This window comes from Malaclemys terrapin, chromosome 9, assembly GCF_027887155.1.
Source record: "Malaclemys terrapin pileata isolate rMalTer1 chromosome 9, rMalTer1.hap1, whole genome shotgun sequence".
Classification (NCBI taxonomy): Eukaryota; Metazoa; Chordata; order Testudines; family Emydidae; genus Malaclemys; species Malaclemys terrapin.
In genome coordinates this window covers 46,039,516-46,057,851 of record NC_071513.1, presented here as the reverse complement: position 1 = coordinate 46,057,851, position 18,336 = coordinate 46,039,516, and the positions used below count along the sequence as shown (strand labels likewise).

Here is an 18,336-nt window from a genome sequence, read left to right as displayed (position 1 = left end):
TAGAGCGGCCACCTGGTCCTCAGTCCACACCTTTACGACGCACTACGCCATCACACACCAGGCCAGAGATGATGCTGCCTTTGGCCGCGCAGTCCTCCAATCTGCAGTAACCTCCAACCCCACCGCCTAGGTTCGGGCTTGTGAGTCACCTGCTTGGAATGGACATGAACAATCACTCAAAGAAGAAAAAACGGTTACTCACCTTCTCGTAACTGTTGTTCTTCGAGATATGTTGTTCATGTCCATTCCAATACCCACCCTCCTACCCCTCTGTTGGAGTATCGGCAAGAAGGAACTGAGGGGGTGGAGGGTTGGCTGGCCCCTATATACAGCGCCATGAAGGCGCCACTCCAGGGGGCGCCGAAGCCGACCCTATGGATGCTGCTATAGTAAAATCTTCCAGCTGGCATGCACGCGGCGCACACACACCTGCTTGGAATGGACATGAACAACACATCTCGAAGAACAACAGTTACAAGAAGGTGAGTAACTGTTTTTTTCCACCCTCGGGATATGCTGATGGTGCAGTGTGGACCAGTGGAACTTTCTCAAAATGGTGCCCGTCAGCGCGCTCCTCTGTTCCGGACTATTCTGAGGATATAGCTATAAAAGGCGGCGCTGTGTTCCGCCCACCTCAGTTCCCTCCAGCCACAGTAGCAGACAGACCAGAAGCCTCACTAGAGCGCTGTGTCCCAGATTTGTCAGAACAGCTTTTACACTGATGGATCAGTTCTGCGACTTCAGCCTCATGCCTTGGAACCCAGATGCACATCAAGGGGTGATGTGGAGGGCAAAAGGCTTTTTAAGATGCATACTCCTGAGGAAACAAGGCTTCGGATTCCAGAGGTGATGCCGATGAAGCACTTAAAGTCACCTCGGATTCGTTGGTCCCTCCCAGGTCCATGATTACCATAGTCGCTTAGGTTCAGCACCTGGATCCACAGTCAGATCAGAAAGCCCTTCACACAACATGGAACATAGTGTCCTCAGGCAGAAAGATACAGGAAAGAAACCACAGATGATTGGGCCAATTTCTCTTCTTTTGTCTTCCTCTCTGGGGAAACTTACTAAACCCACTCCCTGGCAGGTGCACGCTTCCCCAGCTATACAGGAACCCCTCCCTAGAACATGTACCGACGCCCCTGTGGGAAATACCTCACCTGGCTCAATCCTTCCTTTACCAGGGCTGGTACTGCCTCCCATACAGCCACCTCAGATCCACAGTCTGAGGCTAGATCAGGCTCTACCTTCTCCTTTGTGTCCTGAGTATTTGCACTGTAAAACTGATAAAAGAAATAGTATTTTTCAATTCACCTCATACAAGTACTGTAGTGGAATCTCTTTATCGTGAAAGCACAACTTACAAATGTAGATTTTTTTAATACAGTTCTACAGTTGTAAGTTCAACTTTCATGAGAAAGAGATTGCAATATAGTACTTGTATTAAGTGAATTGAAAAATACTATTTTTTATTTTTACAGTCCAAATATTTATAATAAAAAATAAATATAAAGTGAGCACTGTACACTTTGTATTCTGTGTTGTAATTAAAATCACTATATTTGAAAATGTGGAAAACATCCAAAAATATTTACCGGTATATAAATAGTATTCTATTATTGTTTAACAGCGCAATTAATCCTTTTTTTTAATTAAATTTAAATTTAATTAATTCATTTTTTTAATCACTTGACAACCCTAATTTAGTCATGATGCAGTACAGAGACTTTTGAAGGGACTGATGAATGTCTATGCTGCAGTCAAAGAACCACCCAACATGGGACCTCAGTCTTGGTATTTAGCTCATGGAGGCTCTGTTTGAGCTTTGGAACAATGTTCCCTGTTTCACTTTTCAGTTGACAGGCTTCCTTGTGACCGTGGCATCTGCTAGAAGAGCAAGTGAGCTAAAGGCTCTGACAGCTGCCCCATCTTTTACAGCCCTCCAAAAACAAAGTGGTTCTTCATCTACACCGTCAGTTCCTCTCTGAGGTGGTGACAGAATTCCACTTAACCAGTCCATTAACTTGCCGGTATATTTTCCCCAGACGTCACTCAGGGGAATAAAAGAATATCAACATGATATTCTTTTATTCACTCAGGGGAGGCAAAGTTACATGCTTTAGATAGCAGGAGAGCCTCAGCTTTCTAGCTGGACAGGTCTGAGCAGTTCAGAAATCACCCACACTGTGCAGCTCCTCTGGGGAAAGAATAGAAATCAGTCGCATCAAAGTGCCTGTGTATGTGGGCGAGGCTTTGTGTGGAGGAATGGTGCAGCAGATCTCTGATCCTATCCCAGTGGGGCTTAGATCACACTGCACAAGGGCCAAGGCAGTGTCCATGGCCTACCTTAGACCTACCCCAACTTTAGAGATCTATAGCGCTGCCACCTGCAGCTTGTGTCAGACCCTTACGAAACCCTGTTCCCTTGATCTGGCAGCCAGATTAGAGGCTCAGTAAGACAGTCAGTGTGTAACTAGCATGCTGCAGCCCATTATCCGGAGGCAGGAGTGCTGGGGATCCAACATTGCAGAAGTCCTGGGAATGTGCAAAGGCCCCTTGAAGAACTGAAGGTTACTCAGCTGTAACCGGAGTTCCTTGAGACGGACTTTGCATGTTCACCCTCCCCACCTGCCGCCTTCTCTTCCTTGGAGTCCTGTTTGGACCAAGGACGGGGGCCAGAGTATAGCATCCCCTTTTATAGTCTTGCCCTAACAGGATTCAGGAGCACTGAGGGAAGGGGGTGGGAGGGCTTCAGTGAGCACTGCTGCTAGAAGGTTCTGCCAGTTGAAGCTGCACCACTGGTGCATCCCAAGCATGAGAATGTGCAGAGCCCATCTCTGACTCCGGTGATAGGTGGGTAATATTCACTGCTGCAAGCACCTGTTGTTTGGGAATCAGCTGTTTTCCTCCAGGTGCCATAGTGCCCTGGGAACTGCATTTACTGGATGTGATGTCAGGCCTATTTATCACTGGAAGAGGCTTCAGCACTGTGAGCGCAAGGCCAGCTTTAAAGGAAATGGAATTTCAGTTCATGAACTTGAGGGAGACAGAGACTTAAAGATTCATATATTCCAGGTCCTGAAGGGACCATTTGTGATCATATAGTCCGACCTCCTGGAGAACACAACCCATAAATGAATCCTGGGAGTTCCTGTCCTCCCTGCCTGTCTATCTCTCAGTAGCCAGCACTGGCTTTGGTCAAGCGGAGGAAACCCTTACCCTGGCTATCTGCTGGAGGGAGGGTTCATCCCACTCCCCAGACAGTGGGAAGAGACTCCTGCATGCTGGAGGGGGCAATCTCTGCTTTGGTGAGGCTGCAATTTGAGTCAGTGCTGAAGAGAAGACTCAGCTGAATGGAGAAGTGCAGTAGTGCAAATTAAGTCCTCCGATCCCTACCTCAGATCATAGAAGATTAGGGTTGGAAGAGACCTCAGGAGGTCATCTAGTCCAACCCCCTGCTCAAAGCAGGACCAACCTCAACTAAATCATCCCAGCCAGGGCTTTGTCAAGCCAGGCCTTAAAAACCTCTAGGGATGGAGTTTCCACAACCTTCCTAGGTAACCCAGTCCTTCACCACCCTCCTAGTGAAATAGTTTTTCCTAATATGCAACATAGACCTCCTCCACTGCACCTTGAGACCATTGCTTCTTGTTCTGTCATCTGCCACCACTGAGAACAGCCTAGCTCCAACCTCTTTGGAACCCCCCTTCAGGTAGTTGAAGGCTGCTAACAAATACCCTCCTCACTGTTCTCTTCTGCAGACTAAATAAGCCCAGTTCCCTCAGCCTCTCCTCGTAAGTCATGTGCCCCGGCCCTCTAATCATTTTTGTTGCACTCTGCTGGACTCTCTCCAATTTGTCCACATCCTTTCTGTAGTGGGGGGCCCAAAACTGGACACAGTATTCCAGAGGTGGCCTCACCAGTACCAAATAGAGGGGAATAATCACTTCCCACGATCTGCTGGCAATGCTTCTACTAATGCAGCCCCATAAGCCATTAGCCTTCTTGGCAACAAGGGCACACTGTTGACTCATATCCAGCTTCTCGTTCACTGTAATCCCCAGGTCCTTTTCTGCAGAACTGCTGCTTAGCCAGTCGGTCCCCAGCCTGTAGCGGTGCATGGGATTCTTCCGTCCTAAGTGCAGGACTCTGCACTTGTCCTTGTTGAACCTCATCAGATTTTTTTTGGCTCAATCCTCCAATTTGTCTAGGTCACTCTGGAACCTATCCCTACCCTCCAATGTATCTACCTCTCCCCGCACCTTAGTGTCATCTGTGAACTTGCTGAGGGTGCCCTCACAGCTAGCCAGACACTGGCTGTTGCTAATTTTCCTGGCCCTGCTGCAGCCTGTTTAACATCACTGTAACCTCCTCTCTCTATGCACCCTTGCTTGTGCACTTTAGGTGCTAAGAACTGGTTCACAACAGCTGAGAGCTGTGTTGGTAACTTGCTAGGAACCTGAGAACCTCACTTAATTTGCATGAAATGTAGCCACTTGCACCCATGCTCAGTCCATGTTGAGTATTGATGTGCAAACTGCAGCGAGTACAGCTCCTGCCATGCAATTTTCCATCATGACCCAACTGCAGCTCTACGTGGAGCATTGCATGCTGGGAGCCTGTAGTTCTATATTAAAGATGAAGGCAGCTGTGTGTCACATTATAGAATCCTTTAAATGACCCGTGAGCCAGGCTTCAGCCACCCCGGTTTAAATTATATTTTGATTAAGAGCGGGGATGTGAACAGCCTTGAGGGGCACAGTGTTCCCACCGTAGCGTAGGATGTATATAAACACGCACTCCTCTCCCTGCAGTTCCAAGCCAGAATCGCCTATCTAAGGGTTCATTTCTTTAAATGAAGTTAGACTGTCAAGTCTGTTGAAACGTAGGCCGTTGTGAAAGAATGCAGCGTGTGCTCGCCAGTTGGCACCAGTCTTGCCAAGTGTTTAGAGGCTGTCTGGCCGAAACAAATAAAATGAAAGCATCACTGATTAAATGTGCCTGAAGTGCTTAATTGGCTGCATGAAGAACAGAAAATAAAACAAGTTGCTTTCCATGGTGCCAAAAAAGCAGAACAATGGAGAATAACAAAGGCCTGGGATAGAGAGCCATCAAATGCGTGGCAGCAGCCCAGACCGAAGTGTCCTGTACTGCAGCATGGTGTGTTTTCTTTCTGCCCTCTCCTTTCTTTAGAGCTTTAATTTCATTATTTAGTAAATATAAATCAATTGGTGAACGAGCCAGCCAAACAATCCAGAGCCAAGACGTGTGTCTGCCTGAGAAAGGTCTTCAGACCAGCATTTACACACCACTTGCAGTCATGTCAGCGCCTCTTCTGGGGTGCATGTATCTGGTCATCGCTCAACTCATTCTGTTCAGTGCCCTGGACCACCAAGAGCAGGCAAGTCCCACCCTGTGCAGTGCTCTGCCCTCCTCTAGTAGTGGCTGAGCCTGCACCAGCCTGGGTTAGTCTCTTAACTCAGGCAGGAGAGGCTCATGCTTTAAGATCCCAAGGTGCCAGGTTCAGTCACACTGCCAATACCCCACTCAGGAGCATGGTGTTATGCTGCCTAGTGCACATGTGGCTCCGGCAGAGCAGAAAGCTACTGGGATTAGCTTCTTAAATGCTGTCCTCCCCTCCATACCAGCAAGCATGTATTGGGTCACGATCCAGAACTGGGAGGAGGAGAGGAAAAAGACCTCTGTCCTCCCAGCAGCTAGGGAGAGACCCAAATGAGATGACATTGTTACGCTGCTGTTGTGTGATGCATGTGGTGACGTAGCGAGATAATGAAACATCACAGCGAGATGATGATAATTTCATGAGTCTCCATCTGTGAAAAGCAGAGGGTCCCACTGGCTTTGTTTAGGGAAGCGATGACCATGGGCCAGCAAGGTGTGAATGATACCTTAGCACAGCTACAATTCTGCAACACAGTCAAGTCTGTTCTTAATTTTAGTCTTTGCTTTGCTGACTGCTCAGTTGTTCTGGCTGCTGTCGGCTTTTCCAGCCAAGTCTGTGCTGGTCATAACAGACCCTAACTACTGTGCAAAGCAGTAAATTTACACAGTGGTGCATCCATTCCTCGGGCATGCAATAAAAGCCTTTATGATCTGTTTGGGATGTAAAGCAGTGGTTCTACAGAGAAATTGGTAGTGTTGAAATTGGGGGAGGGAATCCCAGCGCAGGCCTGTGTGCCATCTTTATCAAGTTGTAATTGTTGCATATTTGAAAGTAACTGAGCTAGAGTTGCCAAATTGTTTGCCAAGAGTCCTGGGAAGCCCCAGCCAATTCTTCCTGTTTGAGACCTAAAGAATAAAAGCTGTAGATAGGCCCAGATCCTCAGCGCCATTGATGCCAATTTATATCTGCTGAGGATCTCACCTAGAGCTTCACTTCTGTGTAGATACAGAATTGCCATTCACCTTCCTGGCACTGCAGCTGCTTTGAGGAGATCCAAGGGCTTACAGGGGTTTTTGCTCATCAAAGGGAGACGAGATTAGTCGTCTGTTTCCCAGGATGGCTCAGTGGTTATGGCACTAGCCTAAGACTCTGGAGACCTGCTCCAGCTCAAACTGCCTGTATGACCTTAGGCACGTCACCGTGGGTTGGTCTGTGCTACAAAGCTAAGTCAGCTTAACTACATCACTCAGGGCTGTGGAAAATGTTGTGCTCTGTGTGATTTAATGAAGCTAAGCCCTGGGGTAGACACCACTACCATCTCTCAGCGGGGTGGAGTTACACCAGCGATGGGAGAAGCCTTCTATTGCTGCAGTAAGTGTCTACACTACAGCCGTGCAACTGCAGCCCTACTGCTGTATGACTGTAGCATTTCTGCGTGGATGTACCCTTGGCTTCTCTGGGCCTCGGTTCCCCGTCTGTACTACGTGGATAACAGCCCTTCCCTGCCTCCCAAGAGCGGTGGGGATGAATATGGATGGTGTCCCCATCACAAAAGCCACTGTTACAACTGGGACCTCAGCATGGAGGGGTAGGACTGAATAACCAGTGGAGTCTGTCACCCATTGGGAAGATTTCTCAGGGTCAGGGACCAGGTGAGTCAACAGGGCAGTGAGAGGGAAGCTTGCCCTGTATATGTTATCGTGTCAGTAGAGAGGGTATCCATCTGTATGTAGGGCTGTCAGGCCAGTAATCAATTTGCTTATCAGTCCATACGTGGACTTGGGCCTCCTGACTTTCACAATTTAAGCCCATGTGTTTTTTCCCATCTTATGGCCTGATCCCTTCACCCACTGAAGCCTAGAAAATGGAGAAACTCCCTTAGATTTCAATGGGAGCAGGCCACTAATCTTGGCTGGGAAAATCTAGGGTTCTCATACTGCACTCATCGCTGGAGTATCTGAGTGCCTTCTAGTCATTCAATAAGCAGCGGGCTAACATCTGTCATGTTTGCTCCCAGGAGAAGTGTGCAGTACAGTGCTTGGGTCTGCAGGTTTGTATAATTCTGTACATGCTGCCACGTGTTTATATTAGAGAAGACAGGCCAAAGAAATGTGTCTGGCCCTTTGAGCGGATGGAGGGGTGGTTTGTGATGGTCCTTAGTTCCTGGGTGAATTCATTCCACAGACTCAGGTTGGCCCCTGAGGAAGCTCTCTCCTGTGCAGACGGTAGAGAGATCCAGCATGCCAGAGGAGAGAAGTTGTTGACAATAGTCTTATCTGCTCGATCCAGGCTGTGGAACGCCTTGAAGATAAGGACCAAGGCCTGGAACTTGAGTCAGTATTCTGTGGGAAGTCAGAGTTGTGCGATAGGCAGGCAGCAATACACTGCTCCTGGTGGGAGGGCTGGATCTTTGAGACTTGCTGACAGGAGATGGGGACCTGGCTGAGGATTTCAGCAATAGAGTCAGGCTAGCATGTTGCAGAGGGATGATGATCAAGCCTCAGAAAAAGAAATCAGAGAATCACCAGCATCACTTACTGCAGCACCTCGGTGTCCTATCACAGCCTCACATTCGCGTGCCAGCCAGTCCTAACGCTGAGTAGTGGGCAGATCTACTAGGGTTACAGCTCTTGTCCGCAGGGCTGCATGCTTCGGGGTTATGTGAACATCAGAACGGCCATACTGGGTCAGACCAATGGTCCAGTGTCCTGTCTCCAACAGTGGCTGGTGCCAGAAGCTTCAGAGGGAATGAACAGAACAGGGCAATCATCAAGTGATCCATCCCCTTTCATCCACTCCCAGCTTCTGGCAAACAGGCTAGCGACACCCAGAGCATGGGGTTATGTCCCTGCCCAACCTGGCTAATAGCCATTGGTGGCCCTATCCTCCAGGGACTTACCTAATTCTTTTTTGAGTCCAGTTAGAGTTTTGGCCTTCACGGTGTCCCCAGTAATGAATTCCTCAGGGTGACACTGCGTTGTGTGAAGAAGCACTTCCTGTTGTTTGTGTTAGACCTGCTGCCTGTTAATCTCATTGGGTGAGCCCTGGTTCTTATGTTATGTGAGGAGGTAAATAACACTTTCCTATTCACTTTCTCCACACCAGCCATGTGGTTCAAACCCAGGCATTTAATTTACATGCTCCTTAAACACCCGGGTCTTGAAGACCTTTTTCTAACCCTAGCTTAAAGCTGTTAAAATTCCAACAGAAGAGTGGTCAGAGAACAAAAATTCAAAGCTTGTTGTGATCCAACATGATTCCAGTTAACAATCAGATCCTGCGTCTCTTACCCAGACAGAATTGTTATTGAGTGCCAGGGAGGGTCGCCGAAGAAAGGAGGCCAGGCAGTGCCTCCAGCTCTATAGGACATCCTGAGCAAGCAAAGACCTAAAGAAATTAAGGGTTCATGGCTGATACATCTGAACTAATTATTAGCCTCCAGTCCGAATGCTTAATGAAAATGATTTGTTCCCCTTAGCAGCCCCTTAAAGCTGGGTTTGAAAGAGGGCTGTGGAACCCTGCACAAACCCCCTCAATGAGAACAAGATGTTGTCTGGCATGCTGGGAATTCGATCTGCTTTGAGGGCTAGTGTGTCTGTATCACTTACTGATTTGTCAGCTCTGCCAGTGACGGGGGAGGGACATGTCATAAGCAGCGCTCTAATCTCCCAGAGGTCAGCCCTGCTGGATTTCACATCAGTGCTTTTTCAACACACTTTTCGAAAATCCCTTCTTCCTGGGGTTTTGAAGGAGAGGAACAACCCCCAATTGGAGTACAGCAGCATTGAAGACGAAGCAAAGGGCCCTATTAGGGTGACCAGACAGCAAGTGTGAAAAATTGGGACGGGGGGTGGGGGGTGTAATAGGAGCCTATATAAGAAAAAGACCCAAAAATCGGGACTGTCCCTATAAAATCAGGATATCTGGTCACCCTAGGCCCTGTACGCAGCCAAAAAAATACCTTGGTCTGCCTCCCTGTGAGACTGAAGCTAGTCTGAATGTAAATGTTGTTTTCTCTCTCCCTTTGTTTACAGGGAATCTGAAGCATGTGGTTTAGCTGAAAAGGAAAGCTCATGTTTCCACAACAGCGGAGCGTTTCCTGTGCGGAAGACAGTGTGTTTATGTGAGCAGCTTGCAGAATTCGTGGCTGCAGGGGAAATTTGGAAGAAATTACTTTTTTTTTCTTTTTCTTTTTTTTTGACATTTCCAAGCAGCAGTGAGTGGCTGCGGCTCTACGGTGGCTGTGAGCACACAGTGGCCCCAGTGCTGGGGGATAGGGGAGCTCCCAACTTCCACCCCCTTGTTCCAACAGATTCCAGCTTATTTTTTACAAAACTGCTTTTATTCTTGCAGATGGTTTTTCTAATTATCTTTTTTAAGGGAGGTGGTGGGCGAGGGCCACTCTGAGCCACAGACTCTCCACAGTCTGGCGCCTGTGCCACTTGTACTGGGCTGCCCTCCTGGTGAGACCACAGGCTGTAGGTGTAGACGCTGTGACGTGAACTCCAGAGGGGACGCGTTGAGCGATAGGCACAGGGCCTGTAATCCTGGCTGCACCCTTATCTGGGGAGGGAGCCACAAACGTGTTTTTAAACAAATAAAAGAGTTGAAATATTTCCGCTGTGTCCCATGTCCTTGCAAGCTGCCTATCACCCTGCGCAGTATCAGCTCCCTGTGCCCTTGGACTCCCCCTTTGTCTGTAGGCATCTGTTGTCCTATACGTGCATTGTAAGATCTGTGGGGCAGGGACTGTCTTTTTTGTTTTGGGTCTGTTCAGCACCTAGCAGAGTGGGGTCCTGGTCCGTGACTGGGGCTCCCAGGCAGCCTAACCGAGGCACTGCTATCTCTCAGTGATCCAGGCTACCCCTGTGTGGCATTGGCCCCAGCATTTGCTCTCTGTCGCTGGGGAAAGGGGCTTGATTGGTCTGTAGTTGCCGGAGGAGGAAAGTGTCTTACTGGAGCTTGTTATCCAGATTTCTGCACTCTGCTGGGGGAGCCGGACACCACAGTTAACCCTTTGTTCCAGGGGTTTGGCCTCCAGAGGTTGGCTTCACCTGCCAGAAGCCACTTCCTCTAGGAACACTTACTGACAAGGGTACAGCTAAGTGCAGGCTGAGCACCCAGTGCTTTTGTCAGTGCATGTGGTTTTGACCCATTGTGATGTCAGTGCAGCCCTCTGGCTCCTGATGAGCTGCCAACATGGCCCTCCTTGGTGCTCTGTTCACAGCTAGTGCCTTGTCACCACAGCCTAAACCTCCTGCAGCCAGGAAACCAACAAGCAGCTTGCACTCAGACCCTGGAAGGGGGCCAAGATACAAGCTAAGCTGCCGGCAAGCCCCAGGAGGCCGTTTATTTCTGTTGCTGATAGCTGGGGCACATCCCCTGAACAGGCAGTTACTGTATAATCACCACCAGAAGCTGGAGCAGTGGATCCAGCTGATAAACATCTGCCATGCCGCAGAAAGTACCTTGCGTTCACCATAGGGCCTGTTTGCCAATCAACTGGCACTGCTAGAGTGGCCTCTCTGGAGACGGACTTTGCTCTTCCAGGTGATTCCAGCAGCATGTGAAGTGTGGTGGTCTCTGGACTAGGTGCCCCAGCTGTGCTGAATGCAGGAGCCACAGCAGAGTGCCAGCTAGCCACGCCAGCTTCAGCCACCCTGAAATGCAGGAGGGTTTGACTCCAGATCTGAAAATTTATGAATTGGGCCCAGTGCCAGGAGGAACATTTGCTGACAAAATACAGTGCAAACAGATGTGAATGGCTGTGCAGCTCACCAATACTAGCATCTAGAACCCCTGCCCTGGAAGCCCCAGCTCTTTGTGCAGGGCTGTGCAGTGCTTGCTTGGAAACCTGGGAGTGAATGAGTTGTAGGTGGGGCATTCCCCTATAAAAGCCTCCCAGGTGGGAGGTTATTTTTTGAGGAAGGTGATGAAGGCGGGGAAGGGAGAATGTCAGAAGTGGTGCAAATATAACTCAACTTCACTTAAAACGTGCTTCCTGTTTTATGAAGAGTGAGATCCTGCGCTGTCCCCCGCCATGCCCAGCAGTTCTGAGCAGTCCCCTTCACAAATTCCAGCCCTCAAGGAAAACGCACAGAGGTCTCCTTCCTGGGGCAGATGAACAACGCGTAGCAGAACCTGCCATCAACCTCACTCCTTTGCTCTAGGAATCGGCAGATGGAAAACAAATTGTGAAACTAGAAAGACAGAAATTCAACTGGAAAACACGTACCCCCAGGGGGATTCTGTGGGATTATTAGAAACAGAACAGCGAGAAACAATGTTTAAAATTAGTTGTGTCCCTTTAAAAACAAATCCCAGCCCAGTGGGAGAGTGGTTTTTTCACTGTGTATAAAGCTTTTAGTGCCTCCTGCCCCTGGGCTGCAGCAGGGTGGTCCAAGCAGTCAGCTTTGTCCTGCTGAGTTGTCATTAGTTGGTTGTCGATTGGTTTAGAAGCTCCTCCCCCTCTCCCACTAAAAAAAAGAAACCCCAACGAATCCTGGAATCCATAAGGGAATAACTAGCATGAAGCAAACATGGGGAAAGGCAGCCTGGAGAGGGGGAAGGGGATTGATTGTCTCTGGGGTTTCCTTTGCTCTCCTTGAATAGAAGTGTGACAGCGAAGGCTGTCCCCCATGAACCCCCCCACCACATCTGAAGTCATAATACCGGGTTGCCTAATGTCAGTGTGCTGCTGTGGAAATCAGTGTGAGGTGTCAAAGCTGTGGTCATGACATCAGGGCAGGAAAAGCTAGGTTGGGAGGGAGCAGATCCTGTGGTTACATTTAAAGGTGGCAGTGTGTGTGAGGAGACGACTGGAAAGAAAGGGTTAACTTTTTAACCCTGTTTGAAATGGCCATGAGCTGCAGCCCTGGGAGCTGGGATTTGGGCCTGGCTCTGAGTCCTCAGGTGGGGCAGCTCGCAAGATGCAGCTGCCCTGAAGCCTAAAGCAGCCTTGCTAATGTTCTCTAAAGACCTGTGCAAAGCGCTTGCCAGCATTAGCATTACCGTTGGCTGAGCCCATTTTCTGCCTGGCACAGAGAGATGTGCTGTACCTGTGAGCCCTCCAGGGGGTGGCTAAAGCGAGGCACATGTGCTGTTTGCACATTACCTGCACCAAAGAGAGAGAGAGCCAAGCTGCAAGGATTGTGGGTCTGGTATTGGAGGCAGGAAGACAGGGTCGTGCATGGCAAAGCCCTGCCTACCCTGCAGTCCCCACGTCTGTTCCACGGGGAAGATGGAAGCAAACTTCAATAACTAGATGCAAAACAAGACTATGTGGTTACCAAGCTGTGAAATGCTAGCTCCAGCTGGTCTAGACCTATGACCCTGGAGAAAGCCAAGTTCCCCCCTATGCTTGCCTTCTCCTGCTGAAAATCGCCACCTCTGCTCTAGGCGCTCCCTTAAACATACAGAAACAGGAGTCCCTGCCACTGCAGCTGCTTTTAATGATGGTTATCTAGTCAGTGCATCTGTCCCCCTGTATGTCTGTCCGGTGGTTTTGGCTTGTACATGGGTTTGGTTTGGGGTGTACATGCGTGTTCATTCATTCACATACAGTATGAAGGACATAGAAACATAGGGGCAAGAGCCTTTGATTTATCCCTGGGTACTAGGAGCCCATCGGTGGTTGCTTTTTGCAGTGTCTTTGCGTTGCAGCAACAGAGTTGGGGGAAGCCAGCTGGGAGCGTTAAATGGCTCAGCTTGGTCAATGCAGCCTGGCAAGGCACCGCAGGGACAGACCGCTTGGTGGTGTGTTTTTCAAGGGGGATTGGGCTGGCAAAAGGTGCTGCCTGGTGTCCTCGATCCATCGCACCAGGCTCAGCAATCCCTGCATCCTGTGCAGTGCACTCCCCTTTCACTACAGCTGATGTGGAGGCAGGGCCAGCTGCAGGGTAAGCAGGGCCTGCATTGCTCCTTCACCCCTGTCATTCCTACCCACCCTGATGGACACTTCCTCCGCTCCTCCCCAGCTCTGGGCCAGGTGCAGGAAACACTGGGTGGATCATTTGGCTGGCGTTACACAGGAGGTCAGAGCAGATGGTCAGAATGGTCCCGTTTGGCCTTAAAATCTATGAATCCCCATTGCACCTCCACTGCAGGTTACTGGGCTCCAGCCTCATGCTCCCGCTAAGCTGTGGGACCATCCATAGGGGCAAGAGGGGAACCCACTTCTCAGCCTCTCTGCCAATACCAGGGGTTTGCAGTGATGTAGCCGTGTCAGTCCCAGGACATTAGAGAGACAAGGTGGGGGAGGCATATCTTTGATTTTCAGCTTATGTTTCTCTTCCCCCAGCAGAAATTGGTCCCATAAAAACTATCTCCACCTTGTCTCTCTATACGGGGGGGGGGGGGGGGGGGGAGGGGTAGCGTTTAGTGCCAGCTGCCTCACTGGCCATGCTTGGGGCCTGCTGTTTGAACACAGCCTCCCTGTAGCAGTGGGGCCTGATTCTCGGGTGCTAGGTCCCCCCTGCCATCAGCTGATGCAATGGGGGCGCAGTATGAGCCTCCTCCATGGCTGGCCTGATTTACCAGTGGGGTCGCTCTCTGCCAGTGAAGCTGCTGCAGGACCACCTGGAACCTGCCAGAAGCTAGGCAAGGGGAGAGAGACCTTCCCCGTTCACTGCGCCCCCCACTCTCAAGCTGCAGCAGGCCCTGGCTGTGCCTATCCCAAGAAGCACTTGACCCTATAGTTAGGGCCTTACCAAATTCTCGGCCATAAAAAACGTTTCATAGACTCTGAAATCTGGTCTTTTGTGTGCTTTTACCGTATACCATACAGATTTCATGGGGGACACCAGTGTTTCTCAAGATAGGGATCCTGACCCAAAAGAGAGTTGCAGGGAGGGCTGCAAGGCTATCTTAGGGGGGTCGTGATATTGCCACCCTTACTTCTGCATTGTCTTCAGAGCTGGGCAGCTGGAGAGCGGCAGCTGCTGGCTGGGCACCCAGCTCTGAAGGCAGCAGCACAGAAGTAACAGTGGCAATACCACAGCATGCCATCCTTACTTCTGAGCTGCTGCTTTCAGAGCTGGGTGGCCGGAGAGCGGCGGCTGCTAACTGAGGGCCCAGATCTAAAGGCAGCAGCACAGAAGTAGGGGTGGCAACACCATAGCATGCCATCCTTACTTCTGCGCTGCTGATGGCAGCAGCTCTGCCTTCAGAGCTGGGCTCCAGGCCAGCAGCCACCGCTCTCCAGCTGCTCAGTTTTGAAGGCAGCAAGCAGTGCAGAAGTAAGGGTAGCAGTACTGCAACCCCGCCCACACACACACAATAACCTTGTAACTCCCCCAAACTCCTTTTTGGTTCAGGCCCCTGCAGTTACAACATCTTGAAATTTCAAATTTAAATATCTGAAATCATGAAATTTATAATTTTTAAAATCCTATGACTGTGAAATTGACCAAAATGGACTGTGAATTTGGTAGGGCCCTAACTATAGGCTTTGGCCTGCTCTGTTTTGCACCTTAGTGGCAGCAAGGGATGGGGCTTCCTTGTGGTCAGCGTTGGGGAAATTCCCACCCTGGACCTGGTTTTAAATCAAGCCAGTAGAGACAGCATGTTCCCGGGGGCCTGATCCCCCACCCCACATGTGCCCTGGCCCTTCTTGCCATTTCTTTTTAAAAAGCCACTCACGCAGAGTCGTTGGCATCCTCCTGCAGTAGCTCCAGGAAAGCTAATTTCCTGCTGCTTTAATTAGATTGCGAAGGAATAAATAGCAGGGTGATGGGATTCCCAGGGCGGCCAGGCTTTGTTTTTATCTATGCTGTTTTTCCCTTTGGATGCAAACAACAGGAAATCCAACGTGGAGTTACTTCAGCTGGATTCAGTTCCCATGTCCCTGTCTGCCCACTGAACGCTCCCTGCCCCTGCTGCCCTGAACAGGACATTGAGCCCTGGGTGCTAGAGAGCTCCCTTCTTCCCCTCCTTCCTTCCCGGGGGAGATTGTTCCCTTTTGTCTTTAGTTAAACACTTATGCCCAGATTAACACCTCCTCTCCCCCCCCCCCCCCCGGGGCCGCCCATATTCTGCTGATTGGTTGGAATGAAAGATTGACAGGCAGTTGCCCACTAGGCATCGCAGTGGGGCTGCACACACCTCCCTCCCCAGCGAGCACTGGACATGGGCCCCAGGGGCCTAGGGAGATCCAAACTGAGGGGCAAATGGAAAAGAACCCATTGGTGTGTGACCTCCCCCCCAGCTTTTCAATCCACATGGAGCTCTGGTTTTGGGGACGTGGGCACCATGCTGGTGAGTGTGACTTGGGATTTGGATTCACAGCCTACTCCCGAGGATGCTTCTGTAAACCAAATTGTGGCATCCTGCTACTTAGGGCTCAAGGCCTGGGTTCTCTTCCAGGCTCTCTCTTCTGGGCAAGTGGGGCTCAGCTTCCCTCTTGAGAGGGCGATGGTGGCACCGATCCACCTTTGCAAAACACACTGAGACCAGCAAACAGTTCTGCACAGACCATGTGTTACTAGTAGTGCACTTCTTAGCACTAGCAATGCCCTTGGGGGCCTGACCTGGGAGAGGCCATGGCAAAGCATTGCTGTTAGTGACAGGGTTAGTTCCTATGGGTTACAGCTGCAGTAGGAGCTGGTCTAGTGAAGTCCCTAGCCACAGTAGAGGGTGACGTTCTCTCCAGTGTGAAATGGCAAGACAATGAGCCACTGTTCAGACTGGCAGTAAGGTAGGGTTACCATATTTCAGCAAGCAAAAAAGAGGACAGGTGGAGCCCCGCCCTAGCCCCGCCCCTGCCCCTCCCACTTCCCGCCCCCCCAGAACCCCCAACCCTCCCCCCGTTCCTTGTCCCCTGACTGCCCCCTCCTGGGACCCCTGCCCCTAACTGCCCCCCAGGACTCCACCCCCTATCTAAGCCTCCCTGCCTCTTGTCCCCTGACTGCCCCAACTCTTATGCACACCCCCACCCCCAGACAGACCCCTGGGACTCCCATGCCCCATCCAACCACTCCCCACCCCCTGACAGCACCCCCCAGAACTCCCAACCCATCTAAACCCCTCTGCTCCCTGTCCCCTGACTGCTCCGATCCCTCTCCCCACTCCTGCCCCCTGACAGCTCCCCCCCAGAACTCCCAGCCCCCCGCTCCTTGTCCCCTGACTGCCCCCTCCTGGGACCCCTGCTCCTAACTGCCCTCCAGAACCCCACCCCCTACCTGTACCCTGACTGCCCAAAACTTTCTCCACTCCCCCCAAAAAGCCCCCCCCTGAACTCCCGACCCCCCCCCCGTTTCTTGACTGCCCCCTCCAGAACCTCCCTGCCCCTTCTCCTGCCCCCTGGCACCCTTACCCTGCTGCTCAGAACAGGGTGTTGGGCTCTGTGCGAGCCCGACACGTGGCTGCGCTCCCCAGCACAACAAAACCCGGTCCCTGGCCCTGCACAGTGCTGCTGGAGCCAGGCTGCAGGGGAGAGCTGCCGGCTCAGAATGCAGGGCGGAGCTCCTCTACAGCTGCTCCGGAGTCCAGCCCGTGACTTTCCTGCAGCCCTCCCAGCCGCTCGCTCTGCTCTGCTCTGCTCTGCCGGGGGAGGGGGGAAATCCCGGACATTTTGAGTTATTTACAAATTCCCCCCGGACGCTATTTTTAGCACTAAAAGGAGGACATGTCCGGGTAAATCCGGACGAATGGTAACCCTAAGTAAGGTGCACATTTTAACAGTGGAGCAATTAGCCATGGGAACAATTTATCAGAGATCGTGGTGGCTTCTCCATCACTGACCACTTCAAATCCAGATGGGCTGTTTTTCTGCTGCAGGAATTGTTTTAGGGAAGTTCTGTGGCCTGTGGACAATAAGCCCCTCTCCCCCCTCCAAGCGATGTAAGTTACACAGTGTGGACAGTGATATGTTGGCCTGAGAGCTCCTGTCGACATAGCTACCGCCTCTTGCAGAGGGGGAGTTATTATGCTGACGATGCGGGAGCTCTCTCCTGTCAGTATGGAGTGTCTTCACCAGACGCACTGCAGTCATAGCACTGAGCACCTCCCCTCGTGCTGTGCACATGCCCCTCTGCAGGTGCTGGACTTGTGCATTGTCTGGGCACTTGCTCAGCAGCTGGGGAGGATCTGTGGGATGGTACAAACCTCAGAGACACAGTGAACACAAGTAGTCCCCTGAGCCTTAGGAAAGGCACATTCCAATCACAGGAGAAGGGACACCTTGAGCACCCCACAGCTTTGGACCAACCCCAGCATTGAGCTGTTCCCTCTCCGGAGGAACAAGCCAGAAGCTGCTGCTTTCATTGCACAGCAGAGATCACTGGCACCAAACACTGCGTGTGAAACTGAGATTATCCAACCTGGGCAACTGCAGTAGGCTTCCCCAATCTCCCCTGCAGCTGCAGCTTGTTCCTCCCTGGGCAGGCTCTACAGCTAGTTCCCGTGTGTCCTTTGCTAACAGAAGTGAATGGCTGCAAGGAACGTGGCCCCTTCAATCAGAACTTCAGTTGCGGGGAAAGAGCTGAAATGCCAAATTCCCAGTGACAGCGCGAGCTGGGCAGTTACATTGGAAAGCAGTGGGGCTTGTGCAGCTGTCCGCAGTCCCCTGGCTGGCCTGTATGCGGTTCCCACATCTCCAGCTCCCTAGCCTCATCAAACCACTTAATGCCTAATTCTCTCATGGACCTTTGGTCTGACCCAGTATGGCCGTTGTTATGTTCTGACAGGACCTAGCACAGCCCAGACTAGTCCAGTAACCAGAGTCGTAAGAGTTCCTTCTGCCCTGGTAACTGTGCTGTGCTCCTGTTCCTAAGGCTGCAGTCCTAGACCTCTCCAGAGCTCATACCCTGCAGCCTTTTACCCCACTCCCACCCTGAGCCCAGCATACTTCTACCATAATAGAGACTCAACTTAAATGTATACCCCAAATTAAGGACTATTTAGTCAAGAACAATTTAGAAAAGCTGGGCGTGCAC

The 18,336-nt window shown here is 50.9% G+C and overlaps 1 protein-coding gene across 6 annotated transcripts in view; it reads left to right on the top strand.

Moving 5' to 3' along the window:
• HDAC8 (histone deacetylase 8) overlaps nt 1-10,020 on the top strand; it is a 111,005-nt gene extending 100,985 nt beyond the window's left edge. For all 6 annotated transcript variants that reach the window (XM_054040014.1, XM_054040008.1, XM_054040012.1 and 3 more), the window contains one exon: nt 9,439-10,020. In XM_054040014.1, the coding sequence (XP_053895989.1) occupies nt 9,439-9,447 (9 nt within the window). In that variant the 3' untranslated portion in view covers nt 9,448-10,020. The remainder of the gene's footprint in view (nt 1-9,438) is intronic.
• The last annotated feature ends 8,316 nt before the right edge of the window (nt 10,021-18,336 follow it).